This window comes from Megascapheus bottae, chromosome Y (assembly GCF_031878675.1).
Source record: "Megascapheus bottae isolate mThoBot1 chromosome Y, mThoBot2.hap1, whole genome shotgun sequence".
In the NCBI taxonomy this organism is placed as follows: Eukaryota; Metazoa; Chordata; class Mammalia; order Rodentia; family Geomyidae; genus Megascapheus; species Megascapheus bottae.
The window spans coordinates 7,190,125-7,204,013 of record NC_143548.1 but is presented as its reverse complement, the minus strand read 5'-3'; the positions used below and the strand labels follow the sequence as shown (position 1 = coordinate 7,204,013).

Here is a 13,889-nt window from a genome sequence, read left to right as displayed (position 1 = left end):
TATTCACATAGCTTCTCTTTCAATAGATGACAACAAGCAAAGTACTATTGCCAAAATTTATGTAATTCCCTGCAAGAGAAAAACAGCTATGTCCCATCATCAGTAGGATTTCTTAAGTTTGAAAGTGGACTCGGGAGCATGATTTTCTGAGAAAGGATAAATGGGAAGGCACTCACCTCTGTGGAAAAGTTCCCATAGCATTTTCTTTTGTGTACCATGCAGTAAAAACAGGCACACAAAAGAAATGCCATGCAGACAATATTCTAACAAGAATCTTTTTTTTGCCAGTCCTGGGCTTGGGCTCAGGGCTTGAGCACTGTCCTTGGACTTTCTTAAGGCTAGTACTCTACCACTTGAGCCTCAGCACCACTTCCAGCTTTTTGCTATGTATGTGGTACTGAGGAATTGAACCCGAGTCTTCATGCATGCTAGGCAAGCACTCTACCACTAGGCCAAACTCCCGGCCCACTAACAAGGATCTTTTCCCTTTCCACAGAGATTCTCCTGGCCATTCACAGAATCAGGATAGTCTGAGTACTTTGATGGTTTCTCAAGGATTAGTGAACCTGTTCCACACATAAGCATTGTGCTTCCACCTCTCCTCACAGATGCCTTTGTCAAGAAGATACCTGAGGTTCATATGACTACACAAATTATTTGATGTATGATGGCCTTCGTACCCATTTTCCATCAAGAAATACCAAATCATTTTATTTGATTTCACAAAACGTATCACAGAAATTCCAGAAATCTATTCCATTACTCAGTCACTGAGAAATCATTCCATATTCTTTCCCTGTACTTTATATAATGCATTGTTAAATATAGTGTATAACTTCACACAATTGCAAGTATTTATGGAGTTTGCATTTCCACTCATCAGAAAATATACCTGTGTGTTCGCGTATGTGCGTGCACACACACACATACACACAGCATTGAGAACATCCCAAATAGCAGGTACTGAGTTAGGTTATAGTCCTGTGTAGTCAGTACTGTGAGACTAAGCTGAGTAGCATCATGTGAGTCTTCCTAAGTGGAGGGCAGAGAAGAAAGAGAGCTATCTAAAACAGGGTTACCTCAGGTTTTAAACACAACCAAGACCCCAACCTAAGAGCTCTATGGAAATATTTGCAATGTTTAGGTTATCTGTCTTTATAAGCTTCTGTCTGTCTCTGACTCTCCCTGCCCCCCTCCAGCCAAAAATAAGTACAAGTTCTCTAGAAGTTGCTGTCCTGGACAGAACCTTTCTCACTTCACTGAGTGGCTTGTGCAGTGGTCACTTTGGCTGGTATAAGAAAGTCCTTTCCAGTTCTAAGCTGCAGCTTGATTCTGGATGCTGCAGGTTGGAAGTAGCTTCCAGGCGGTGGAAGGGCTGATACACGAGGTCTGGCAGGGTTCCTCAGGGAGGTGTTGGAAGATTCTGTAGCCCTTTTGAATGCAGGCCACTTATAGTCTTCTCTGTGAGGTTTCCTGAGCACCCACTGATCTCAAGGTTCAAGTTATTTGCAAGAACCCAGGTGGACCTTTTGCTCACCTGTGACTTTGAATTTCCTTGAGCCTTTGATTTAGGTGTAAACCAGCTTCTCATTAGATTGCATAACTAGTGAACTGCCTTCACTCTCATTACCCTAATCAAGGACAGAATACTGAGCACAGGGCTCTCTCCTGTGTTGCTAATCTCAAACGAAGGCAGAACAAGAACATAGAGGAGCTAAAGAAAATTAGGAAATGCAGAGACAGATGTAGTAGTAGGGTGTGAGGGATCACAGGATTATAGGCACTTGGGCCCTGAGTCTCCAGCATGCAGATTTACTTGCAGGTTCACACAGGGAAGATTACCATGGAAACATACAAAAACCATAGTATTTACATTCATATGACAATTAAAGAAAAAATAGCATTTGCAAGAGACATTTTTTTTAAAATATCAGACTGCGGCTCAGCAACAGTCCAGACACAGGTCTTCTTATCTTGTCCCAGGGCTAAGCTATCAAGATCTCCAGTACTCAAAGCTAAAGTACTCGCCTTTCCAGTAGGGGGTACAGCATTCCAGTTTCATAACCCTCTCCAGAGTGGTCTGAATTAACCCTGGATGGACAGCTTTTCAGCAATCCAAGTGCTATATAGAGGGCAGTCAGCCTCTCCAAACGTTTCCAGGGTTCACAGCTCAGCATCAGTGTTCCTTTACCCTTACCCTTACTGGCTTTACAGCCAAAAATAACATTGAGAATGTCTGAGTAGCTTCTAATCCTGTCTGGGTGTGCACCCTATAATATAGCACCAGAGCCAGAGGAAATCATGCACATGTAGCCTTATCATGTTTCCCAAGGAGCACATGTGATTCAAATCTATTACCATTCCTCTTTCAATGTCAGCCAGAATTAGCTGCCTGATCACATCAAAACCAGGCCACAAACATACATCAGTGGGAAGCAGGGGACACTGCTGCTTCTTTAGCCTTATGTCTAATCTGGCAGATCATGGATTCAATTTATGCCACAGCCTAGAGCATTGCTGGCTACAATTCCAGCAATGATGTAACCCAGGGTTGTCCATGTGTAGAGATTCTGACCACTGGTAGATGTGATGCTGAAGGCCAGTTCTGGGGTATGGGACTGCTGACATGACGCTGGGACACAGAGTATACTTTTGAGATACTCCGTTTCTTCTTCCTGAGAAATGGTTTGTGATTTTTGGTGAGAACCTCTGGAAGTTAGACCTTCTAGTGTTGAAACAGGGAAAACATTCCAAGCACTCACTCACACATAAATCTAGATCCAGGTGGCACCCAGAAATAATGAATGTGATCTGGAAGTAGGCATAGAAGACCACTCCAAACTGCATAATTATATAATAATAACTGAATGGCAGGTACGGTCACATGGTACAATGCTCTATGAGTTTTAGAAAAGCCAAGCATGGTGCTGGTTACTATTTGTGATACGAGCATTAGGAAGGTTCAGAAAGGACAATCTACAGTTCAAGGACAGAATGAAGCTACATACTAGACCCTGACCCCCCCTCTCCATACACACATGCACACCAATAAAACAGTATAGTTTTCCTTAGTTCCCAATAAAACAGCATAGTTTTCCTTAGTTCCCCAGTAAGGGTCCAATTCCTGGCTCAGCTTCTCAACTTAGTCAAGAGGCTTTCTATTTCAAGGGACCCTTGGAATATGCACATGGGCTTCAAGAGACCCACCTGAGTCAGCTGGCATAGTCACATCAGCAGGGCCACGCAAATCAGCATGCAACAGGCAGACATGTAGGACAGTTGGCATAGGGAAGTGCAATAAAACTGAGAAGCCTACATGCATTTGCTGGCACAGGGACAGGAGCAGGTGAACTAGCATCAGTAGTTGCAACTCTGTGCCTGCATGCCACCACCAGATGTAACCTTTGCCATCCATTTCCCATGGACACAATGGCATGCTTACTCTCATATAGGAACCACAGCATATTGTAGGCAAAGCCCACATGGTGGCCGGGTGAGCAGAAACCTCTGCCCAGTGGTTCTGCTAGGGCCATGCCCATGCTACACAAACACCCTAGGACAGACATAGGACATAGGAGCTTGAGTACGCTCTAATAAAGCACAAAAGAACAAAAAAAAACCCAGAAACAAGAAACAGAAGCACACACCAGCATACACACAGCCCTGCATGTGCGCACGTGCACGCGCACGTGGGCGCACACACACACACACACACACACACACACACACACACACACAGGACAGGAAATATCAAATATGTATATCGTTACAAACAAGCTCATTTGCAGGCCTCTGTGCCATACCAGGAGGCCCACTCGCAACAGAAACTCCACCTGTACTTAGGCATGCCTAAGTTCACAAACAGACTGCACATACTAGCACAGGCTCTCTTGGATAGGAAGTGCACCTTACTGTTGGCATCCTATCAGACAACACCAACAGAGAGAAAATGTGAACTCAGCTTAACCTATGGGCTTCCTCTCCTGGGGACACTGAGAGGTTGGTCTCTACAATCTTCAACTGCACATAGGCTCCAATAGAGTGCTTGCAGGTAAAATGACCATCTTGATAAGGACTCTACCTGTGCTCTGTGGCACCATAGAAGTGGACAGGGAAAGTCCAGTGAGACCTAGGACTCTGTACCCTGCTGTGACACAGAGCAAGCACTTCCCCTCTCCTGGAAGTAAACTCCTTCTCAAGGAGCCCAGCACTTCCTACAAGACTGCAGCAGTACAGGTTATGCAAGAGGAGGTCAGGAGCTGAGCCTGGGAAACACCTGCCCACAATCCAGTGCCTGTAGTAGCTGCAAGAAGGCAGGCCCATGCAGACTGTGCAGCTGTCCATACACCAAGAGTGAGATGCTCACATCCTGGAACCTGTGGGAGTCTGCATCCCTTTCCGTGGGGCTGCTTGGCCCTGCCCTGGCAAAGCCTGGCCTACTGGAGTCATGGATGATCTGGCTGGGATTAGAGGAGTGGCTCTTGGCACTGTAAAACTACAAGTGGCTAGAAGGGTGGATAGCACCTGCTTCAAATGCCACTAGGCATCAGTACGTGATGCTTGACAAAAGGAGAAGGAGGAGATGCAGAGAGGAGAGTTTTTCCCACACCCAGACACCTAGTCACCCACCCACTTGGTATTGGGATTCCTCCTCATGTTTCCACACTCATGGAGATCAGGCTAAGGTTGATGTCTTCACTTCACTAACACACACACACACCTCCCAACTGAAGCTGGGGTCTGTCCATAAGTGCATGTCTCCTGAAGTGGGCAGGCCAGACCTGCTCTCAGTCACTCTGTGATATGAACTATAGATGGAACTGCATTCTCTTCACCTTATGGAGAGACTGCTTGAATCTGATTCTTGCTCATGGGTCCTCTTCCTCCATCCCCCTGCTCAACCCCACCAAAAGATTCCTGTTGAAATAAAGGATGTCTCCTGAATATAAACCTCCTGACAAGGGGACTCTGCCATAGCCCTAGCAAACTGCTGGCTAGGCAAGCCCTCTTGCAGAGGTGAGGAATGCCTCCTGCTCTGGTTTCCTTTATAGTTTAGAAATATGGATGCTCTTCCCTACTGTATATTATGCCAAGTGAATTCCTCCACTTCATTTACTCTGGCATCCACCCCCATAGAAACTGTGTGTAACAAATGAGAGACAGAGGGCTGGGAGTTTTGGCCTAGGGCTAGAGTGTTTGCCTAGAATGTACAAAGACCTGGGTTCCATTTCTCAGTACCACATACATAGAAAAAGCTGGAAGTGGTGCTATGGCTCAAGTGGCAGAGTTCTTAGCCTTGAGAAAAAGCCAAAGGACAGTGCTCAGGCCTTGAGTTCAAGACCCACGACTTGCAAAAAAAAGAAAGAAATGGGAGACAGAGAACCAACACAGGCTCAAGGCATTATTAGATGTCAGATAAACTGAGATATTCCAAGCAGGAAAGGAGGCAGCAGAGATTCACACATATTGGCAAAATTTAAGCAAAACTGTGGGAGCAGTCACTGGGTACATTACATGGGTTGTAGGAATTAGAGGAGAGTGATGTTCTGAGAAATGGAACATGACTGATGTAACTGGGCTGGGGTGGGCCTGGATGTGAGGGAAGGAGAGGGGAGATGTTTCATTGAAGAAATGCAAACTTAATAGACTTTTTTCAAGAGGAAAGTATGTGAGGTAGAGGATTAAGTAACCAGAAAGCTGATTCTGAGAACTTTGACTATGTTTCATTAAATTAAAAAAAGGAATTTCTTTAACATACAACTGCATTCTCTCATTCTCTAATGGACCATGATATGAAATTTATATTTGAACAAGATGGAAAGAGGCTTGAGGTGGTAACAATTTTGTAGGTAAAGGAAAAATAAATTACCATCCCCTTCAATTGGCCAGGAACAGTTCTTTTTAATTTGTATATTGTAGACGCTCTAGAAAGGAATAACATTGACCCTTAAGGTTTTACAGTAAGTACTCATATAATACATTCATTAAAGTATATGAGGCTATTTAGTTTGTAATGAATTCAGTATGTATTTATTGCCTACAGCTATTCTGTACATATAAACATAAATACCAATTAAATTACATTATTCCCACATGAACTACTGATTCATTATATAATGTCTATAACTTATTCAAATGGCATCAAATGGGATACAGAGACAATTCATCTCAGAATTTTGCTTCCTTTAAGGGTGTGATTTTTCAGTTAGAATGATATAGTATCATTTGTAAAGGAATGGAACACAGGACCTAGAAAAATTTTGTTAAGTGAAGTAAAAGCCATGTTAGAGAGAATAGATGGCTGATTTCCCTCATCTGTGAAAGCTACAATTAGCTCATACATTTGGAAGTAAATACTCTGGTTGGCATGCCAGTGAATACAAGTCTATTAACAGAAATATGGTAGCTTCAAAGAAATGCTCAAAAAGATAATTCCATAGAAAGGCAAAGATAAAGTTCAACAGAATACACAATGGGGAATGGGATTTGAAAGAGGGACATTGGGATACGGGAGATAGGAGGAGATGAATAAAGAGCAGAAGGTAAAGGAGAATGCAGTCAAGAATTCAGTATATTTCTTACAAACTTAAGAGAAGTAAAGGAAGGGGTGGGTTAGAAATGAAGGGTGAGAATGTTGAAAGTGGTGACAGTGATCAAGATGCGTTGTATTTATCAAGTCCTTTGTCAAAAGATAACTACCGTTTCTATGACATACAAACCCTTAGCCAAATTTGGATTAAGTTCTAAAAACTAAGTCCCAGTGATTGTATATAGAGATTCCCTTCCTGATCACTTGTTTGTTAAACTTGTCATTTGAAATATCATGTAAAAATCAATGTTAATAAATTCTTTAACAACAAAAAAGGCAACTACCCTGATCAACTTCAAGACAGGAAGGAATGTATGTGTGTGGGCGGGTGGGGGAATGTATTTTCAGAACACGTAAATCTAGCTAAGTGGCTTTCATCAGATGGTGATTATATGCAGTTTGGGGATATTTGCAATGCTTTGAAGACATTGCTGATGTTTGCCACTGGGCTTGATGGACAGGGACAGGAATGCTAAGATACCCTACACACCCAGGACACACCCCGAAAGCTTAGGGTAGGTAGGCCCCAAATATCCAATGACAAATAATGGAATCAATTAAATAGAAGACTCTCCTGTCTTCCTCCTTCTCCTCTTGTTCCTCTTCCTTCTCCTCCCGTTGTTTCTCCACTTCCTCTTTCTCTTCCTATTTTTCATTTTTAGCTTTTGCAACGTTGAGGACTATCACTGAAGAGTGCTCTGTCACTGATCTAAACCACCAGCCCTCGAGTTCTGGACATAGGATAGCACTTTTATCCTAAGCTTCTCCATCCTCCTGCCTCAGCCTCTTCCTCATGTCCATATTGGTATGCAGAGATTTTCTTAATGAGAAAGAAAGACAAGAAGACACTCTGTAACAAATCAAACTGCATATCTTTATTAACTGCTAAAATAAAGCCAATTCTATAACAACCTAGATTACAAAAATGGAAGAACCTTTTTCCTGTAAGTCTGGCCTTTCATTGAATCAGATTTTCAGAGAAGGCCAGAAAGGTCTTACACTGGAATGCACCAGTCATCTCTAGAAACATGGAAAACCTAAGAAAAGCCAAATCACACTGTGTGTGTGTGTGTGTGTGTGTGTGTGTGTGTGCGCGCGCGCGCGTGCTCATGCGCACACATGTATTTACATTCAAAAATCCACCATTCCTTTTGTGCTAATATCCCTGCTTCAGGAGGCAGAAACTTCTGGATATGAGTCTGAGGGCACCCCAAGTAGTACTAGGCTACTACTAGTCCCAGGCTAGTCCATGGAGCAGGAGCTTGTGAGCTGCAGTGGGGGGTGGAGCTACACACATGCCTCATTCCAGGCTAGGCTGGGTTACACAGGCAAGTCTTTCTTTGCCAGGGCCTACCGGCAGCAAATTGGGGTTCCTGAAATAGGGGGCAGGGACTGGAAAGAATAGAAGAAAGACAAACACATCGGGTTCGGTAGGTCTGCAGCCCAGGCAAAAACTGCCGCGCTGTTTATTGTCAACTGCAGGCTTATATCCCTTCTTGAAACCAGGGAACTTCCAGCTGTTACATTCATATGGTAAATCTCAGGTCATTTAAACAGAATAAGGCCATAAAACAATAAGACAATAAAGCCATTGTCTGATGCAAATCAAGGTACAATTTGATTCCACTCTGGCTCCCACCATTTCTTAAAATACAAAATCAGAGTTAGTGGTTTGGTTCCAGTGGTAGAATTCCTGCTCAGCAGTTAAAGCCCTAAGTCAAGCTTTGGGATGGGGGTAGAGATTGTAAACTGTCTGAGTTCAAATATTATTTGAGATCTGAAAACCATCACCTTACCAAACAAACCATTTCCTCTAAAGCTGAAAATTCAAAATACACAAGAAGGTAAATAGAGATCATATGGTAATGCTCATTGTCCTAAGAATAATGGAGAAATACTTCTCAAGTATGACCCCTAGATTTTTCTTAGTAGAAAGGAATAAAGAGTTATACAGATTTCCAAGCACAGTCATAAAAGAAAAAATTGGACTTACATATAATATAGCTTAATTGAAAGTCACTTAAAAAAAAGAAGAAGAATCTATTGGAGCAGTAACCCTGATTATCTAGAATGCTGAGGGCTGAGGATTATGGATAGAAGACAGCCCATGGAGACTCACCTGTGCAATATTCTAGGAAGCAGCTGTTCATAGATATGTGATCCTTCTGGTAACATATCAGTCATGAGTGAACTAGTGAAGTGTGAACTCCAGAAACAGAGTCAAAGCCTCAGAACCAGAGTGACTCACGACAATAACCCTAGATACTTTGAATGCTGACATGTGAAGATCAAGGTTTGAAGTTAGCTGAAGCAGAAAAATCTGAGACTCAAAAATAACATCTGAGACTCAAGAAAAAAACAGAAGTAGAACTGTATGTCAAAGGTGACACTTTAAGCATGAAAAACTCAAAAGAAAGCTTATGCAGGCTCATGCCTGTAATCCTAGTCAGGAGGCTGAGATCTGAGGATCAAGGTTCAAAGCCAGCTGGAGACCAGAAGGACCTGAGACTGTCCAATTAATCTCTAGAAAAAGGGAAGTGGGGTTTGGCTCAAGGATAGGGTGGTGTCCTTCAGCTGAAGAGCTCAGGGAGCACGCCCAGGCCCAGGGGTAGGGTGGTAGCCTTGACCTGCCGACTAGGGACCGTGCCCAGCCCAGGGGGAGGGTGATAGCCTTGAGGTGAAGAGCTCAGGGGCAACGCCCAGGCCCATGTTCAAGCCCTATGACCCACAAAGCAAAAGAAAACAAAGCACTCAAGAGAAAGTACTTAGATCCTGGGTTCAAACTGAGGCACAACCCACAAAAACTAATTAAGGTATGTTTAATAGTGCTGCTTGCCAATTCGTGTGTGACTGTGTGCCTTTGTCATTAAAGGTTTACAGAAGGATCATTGTATATATCCATCACAGTGATCTCTAAAATACTTTGTACTTGAGATGTGGGAAGGAGTTTCATGGTCGACCTGGCCAGGAAAGTTCTTGTGACTCTTGTTCCAATAATGGCTGAGGAAAGTGGTGGGTTCCTGTTCTCTCAGTTCCAGGAGAGGGACAACGGCTGGGTGCAGTGGATTGCAGCTGTCGTCCCCAGCCACAGGGAAAGCAGGGAGCACGACCAGCCCGGGGCTGGACGGGCCTACACTGAGAATGACCGCTGTGTTGTTGTTTTCCTCCTTTCTGACTTTGATGTTCTTTACAAAACGAGAAGAAGCAGGATTGTTCTGGGTTGCCAAGGGAGAGAAAGAGGAAGATGTTCCTGGGCCTCTGCTAAGAAGAGACGTGGACACGGCCTGTAGTTCATAGGGTAATGGGATCCCAAAATACGGGAAGACTTGCGTTTAGTATCGTTCAGTCTGAGTTGAGCCCCTCATCCAGCTCCTTGTAATGTCACGTTACACTGCCATGATTGCCGTGTCATCCGACCAAGAAGGTAACGTGGAGTCCGCACTGCTAAGTGACACCCAATCTTTAGACTCTTCCAGTTTCCACGGCAGAGTCTCTGCTTCCGTCTCTCCCGCTGTCTCTGTCTTCGTCCTGCCCTCCTCTCCCTTTTCCTTTGCTTGCCATGTACTTTTTCTTCTTCCTCTGTCTGTGCGGGGCTTGGACTGAGGGCCGGGTGGACTCCCTGCGTGTCTCTGGGGTCAAAGCTGGTCCTGACGGGCATCAGGGGTCGTTTACCGGGGATCGTCTCAGGAACGGACTTTCCTTCCAGGACCAGGCTTCAGTCGCCCATCCTCAGGCCCAGGCTTCCTGAGTAGCTAGGATTGCAGGCTGTGGCCCCTGCGCCCGGCCTCCTTGCAGCTTCTGCTTCTAAAGGGAGGAAAGCGGAACTAGGTTCCATCAGCCTCAGGGGAGGGAGGCAGAGGGAGGCGGAAGTATCCGATTGCCTTCCTGTGAGGCTACTCGGGCCCCGCCCCCGGCAGAGAGCCTCTGGGCAGGCGAGTTGCCTGCAGGCCCTGCTTCATTTCACCAGCTGCTGGTGAGGACCCGCAGGCCTGCATGGCGACTGGAGGGGAATTGGGGACTTCCCAGGAACAGGTAATACAGCAGGGTCACCCCTGTGTGGAGGGGTGGCGGTGCGCCAGTGGGGGGGGATGGGCGTCGGAGAGGGAGAGGGCACGCGGTAGCGGGGAAGGTGGGGCGTGAGGCAGAGCAGGGAGGCGGGCAGGGCAGCAAGGGTCAGCTGAGGTGGCCACAGCCACTAGGGGTTGGGGAGGGAAGCGAGCACTCTGGCAGGGAAATGGGCGTGGGAGGGTCGGCAGGGAGGAGGAAAGAGGCATGTTGCACCTGATGACGGAGGTGGTGCACGGGAAGGGGCAGGGAAGGCGGCAGGCATGGAGAAGGAGGACCTGTGTCTTAGGGTGAAGAGAGAAAGCGTGTCAGGAGGAAGATGCTCAACAGCACACACGGAGGGAAAGATGAGGGTGGCGGCACATGGAGGGAAAGAAAGAGAGGGGGCCAATGCCTGAGGGTAAGGGGGCAGTTGGCAATGGGAAGGGGTGGACAGAGGGAGGCACAGCAGGGCCAGCCGACGTGACTCAGGTGCCAGCCTCCAAGAACTCCTCACCATACACTGCTGGTACGGCAGGCCCAGGATCCCCTGTACAAACTCCTGGCCATGATGAGGCCTGGGTGCAGACAGCACCACCCAAGGGGGTGGAGGTTGTGCTGCTTCTGCTGCTGGATAGCATGCAATAGTGGAAATATTTACTGAGGAGTCTGTGCGGTAGTTGCAGCAGCAAGAGGACAACATGGCTGAAGAGGAGACAGAAGAGCAGAGGGGACTGATGCAGGGCCACCTCTTGGAGAACTTGGACCAGAAGCAGGAAGAGAGGAAGCCAGAGTCATCCAAGCCCACACCTACAACTTTCCAGAACCCACTGGAGCAATTGCAGGCTCTTCAGTTAGATCTGGGACCAGTGAATAGCCAAGCCACCAGGGCCTATGACCGCCTGAAGCAGAATCTCAGCAAGAGGCGAAAGCCTCTCCTGGATTGCAGAAGTATCAGCATCCAGGACATCCCTCACTTCTGGGCCCAAACTGTATCCTTGGGCATATTTACTCCTTACTTACTGTCTGGCAGTCTGTGATCTAAAGGGAAAAGGCCTGGTGTTTGAGATTGAGGATGTGGAACATCACACTGCTGTGGGCCCTAGACAAAAGGATTATGGGTATCACAAGCTGGTATGTGGCACAGGGATGGATTGTGGGGACAATGAGTACTGGAAGCTATAAGGATCCTGAGTAGCTCAAGGAAGTTGTCACAGAGACTGCTACTTGGAGTACATGTTTCTTTGCAGTCATGCTATGTGAAGGGGGTGTGAGTGACCACTGTCATCAGTCAGTGCTGGGCTAGAAGACATTTAGGCAGAAGCGGATCCTAAAATCTGGCCCTCTCCACACAGAGACCAGAGTCCATGACAGCTCAGTGCAGGCAGTCCCCAAATTGCCCAGTCCTGGCTTACCTTCTCCTTTAGGAGAGCCCTAGCTATAGGAAGAGGAGCTACGGTAGAGTGCAGTTCCTACGAGATCATTAGCCTCACAGGTCCCTTGCTGTTTACTATATGCCAAGTATTATGCCAAGTAATTCCACAGCATATAAAGGCTCCTTGACCTGGGCAGTTTGTGAACCATCCCCATCTGTCTGTGATGATCAGTAATCAAGATGAAGACATGCTTAGGTACATGACCAGTTTGGAGGTGAGTCCTCAAGGATGTACACTGTCAGGGAAGAGAATTCTCTACAAAATAGGGACTTGGAGGTTACATAGAAAAGTGCCTTTAATTTATGCCTTTTGTTCTGTTAGGTTCTCGAAGTCAGACATCCCAGGAGCTCCTGCAAGATCACCTTCATCTTTAGGAATAACCCATACTTCCAGAATGGAGTGATTGTTAAGGAATACCTAGTGGAGATCACCGGTAAGAAGTGGCTCCCAGGCTGTGTGGTAGAGAAGGTGAATTGATAGTATCCAACATGACATGGATAGTCTTATCATGTATTGCAGGATATAGGACAAGCCATTCCACTCCCATTCAATGGCATCAGGAGTACAGAATTGAAGCTGATAGTCGGAGACACCACAACACCAGCCCAAATTTCTTCAACTGGTTTACTGATCATAATTTTGCCGGCTCAGACAGGATCACCGAGGTGCATCCGAGAAAGACTAAATCAAGCCATCGGTGACCTTGGTTGGTTCACTGGCTTGCTGGGGTGTTGGGGCTCATTCCTGATGTGACATCCCTGTTTCATTGCCAGATCATCAGAAGAGACCTGTGGCTCAAACCTTTGTACTACTACAAGAGATTGAAGACACCTGAAGAGGAAGCAGAAAGAAAGGATGAATAGTTGGGTAGTTAAGATATGCAGTCCATCTTGTCCGGTAATTACAAGCTAACTTCACACCTGTATATCTGAGGGCTATGGCCAAATGGGAATGCCCACAGCCAGTCTATCCAGGGCCTCTACAGGAAACAGGAATTTGGAAGAACAGCAGTGAAACAGTAGTTTAAGGCGGAGCTGATTCTACTTGAAGCATGCTGAAGATCCAGAGACACTCAGGCAGAAGCCAGGCTGAATCTTTAATACCCTCTCCCTGCACATGATTCCACAAGAGAAAACTCCATTTCCAATCTTCCTTCCATCTTCCTGAGTTTTTGCTCTTAGAGATTTCTTTCTACCAGTATCTAGGAATAACATTGATTGAGGTAAACCATGTCTTGTAAGTTTTCTTATCTAGTCCTCTGCATGGTAGTTGGGAAGGAATGATCAAGAATTGTTCTTATGTCAAGGAACTGGAAACTTAAGAGATCATAAATCTGGAAAGGAGTTAGCATGTTTTAGCCAATGTCCTAAAAACCAAAGCAACTTTAAAGTTTACAGTTATAATGTATATGTATTTTTCATGTGTTTTAGGGTACATTAGACAGTGACCAGAAGATGATGGAGCATTAAATTATATCTGAATCCACAAGTAAATACATTCTTCAAAAGCCCTTCTTCAGATTCAGATTCTGTAGCAGTCAGAAAATTCATCGAGCACACATGAGGTGGTGAGACAAGCCAAAGAAAGCCAGAGGGCTGGAGAAATGGGAACTGATACTTCAGGACAATCCAGTACTGTCATTTTGTCTGTGACTCTGTGCAAATATATTTAGGACTTGATTGAGTAAAAAAGCAAGCCAGTGCCTCCTGTGAGTATATGGATTTTTTCTAAAAGTCAGTCATAGACTCTGCCTATACCATTCAAGTGGAAGAAGGAGACATAATTCTAGCTGAGGTCCTGTTTGGGGACACAAATTGGCC

The 13,889-nt window shown here is 45.5% G+C and overlaps 1 protein-coding gene across 1 annotated transcript; it reads left to right on the top strand.

Annotated features, from left to right (window-relative positions):
- Positions 1–11,331: 11,331 nt before the first annotated feature.
- On the top strand, positions 11,332–12,932 carry LOC150040263 (testis-specific Y-encoded protein 9-like). The gene is made up of 5 exons (XM_090327336.1): positions 11,332–11,625; positions 12,206–12,283; positions 12,391–12,502; positions 12,589–12,734; positions 12,843–12,932. The coding sequence occupies exons 1-5, from the start codon at positions 11,335–11,337 to the stop codon at positions 12,930–12,932; spliced, it is 717 nt and encodes a 238-aa protein (XP_090183462.1). The 5' UTR covers positions 11,332–11,334.
- The last annotated feature ends 957 nt before the right edge of the window (positions 12,933–13,889 follow it).

Excerpts from the sequence above, each read along its gene's own strand:
- LOC150040263 (XM_090327336.1), top strand. The coding sequence starts at position 11,335 with ATGGCTGAAGAGGAGACAGAAGAGCAGAGGGGACTGATGCAGGGCCAC. Across the intron at positions 11,626-12,205 it reads CTCACTTCTGGGCCCAAACT|TTTGTGAACCATCCCCATCT; the intron begins GTATCCTTGGGC and ends TGACCTGGGCAG. Across the intron at positions 12,284-12,390 it reads GGTACATGACCAGTTTGGAG|GTTCTCGAAGTCAGACATCC; the intron begins GTGAGTCCTCAA and ends TTGTTCTGTTAG.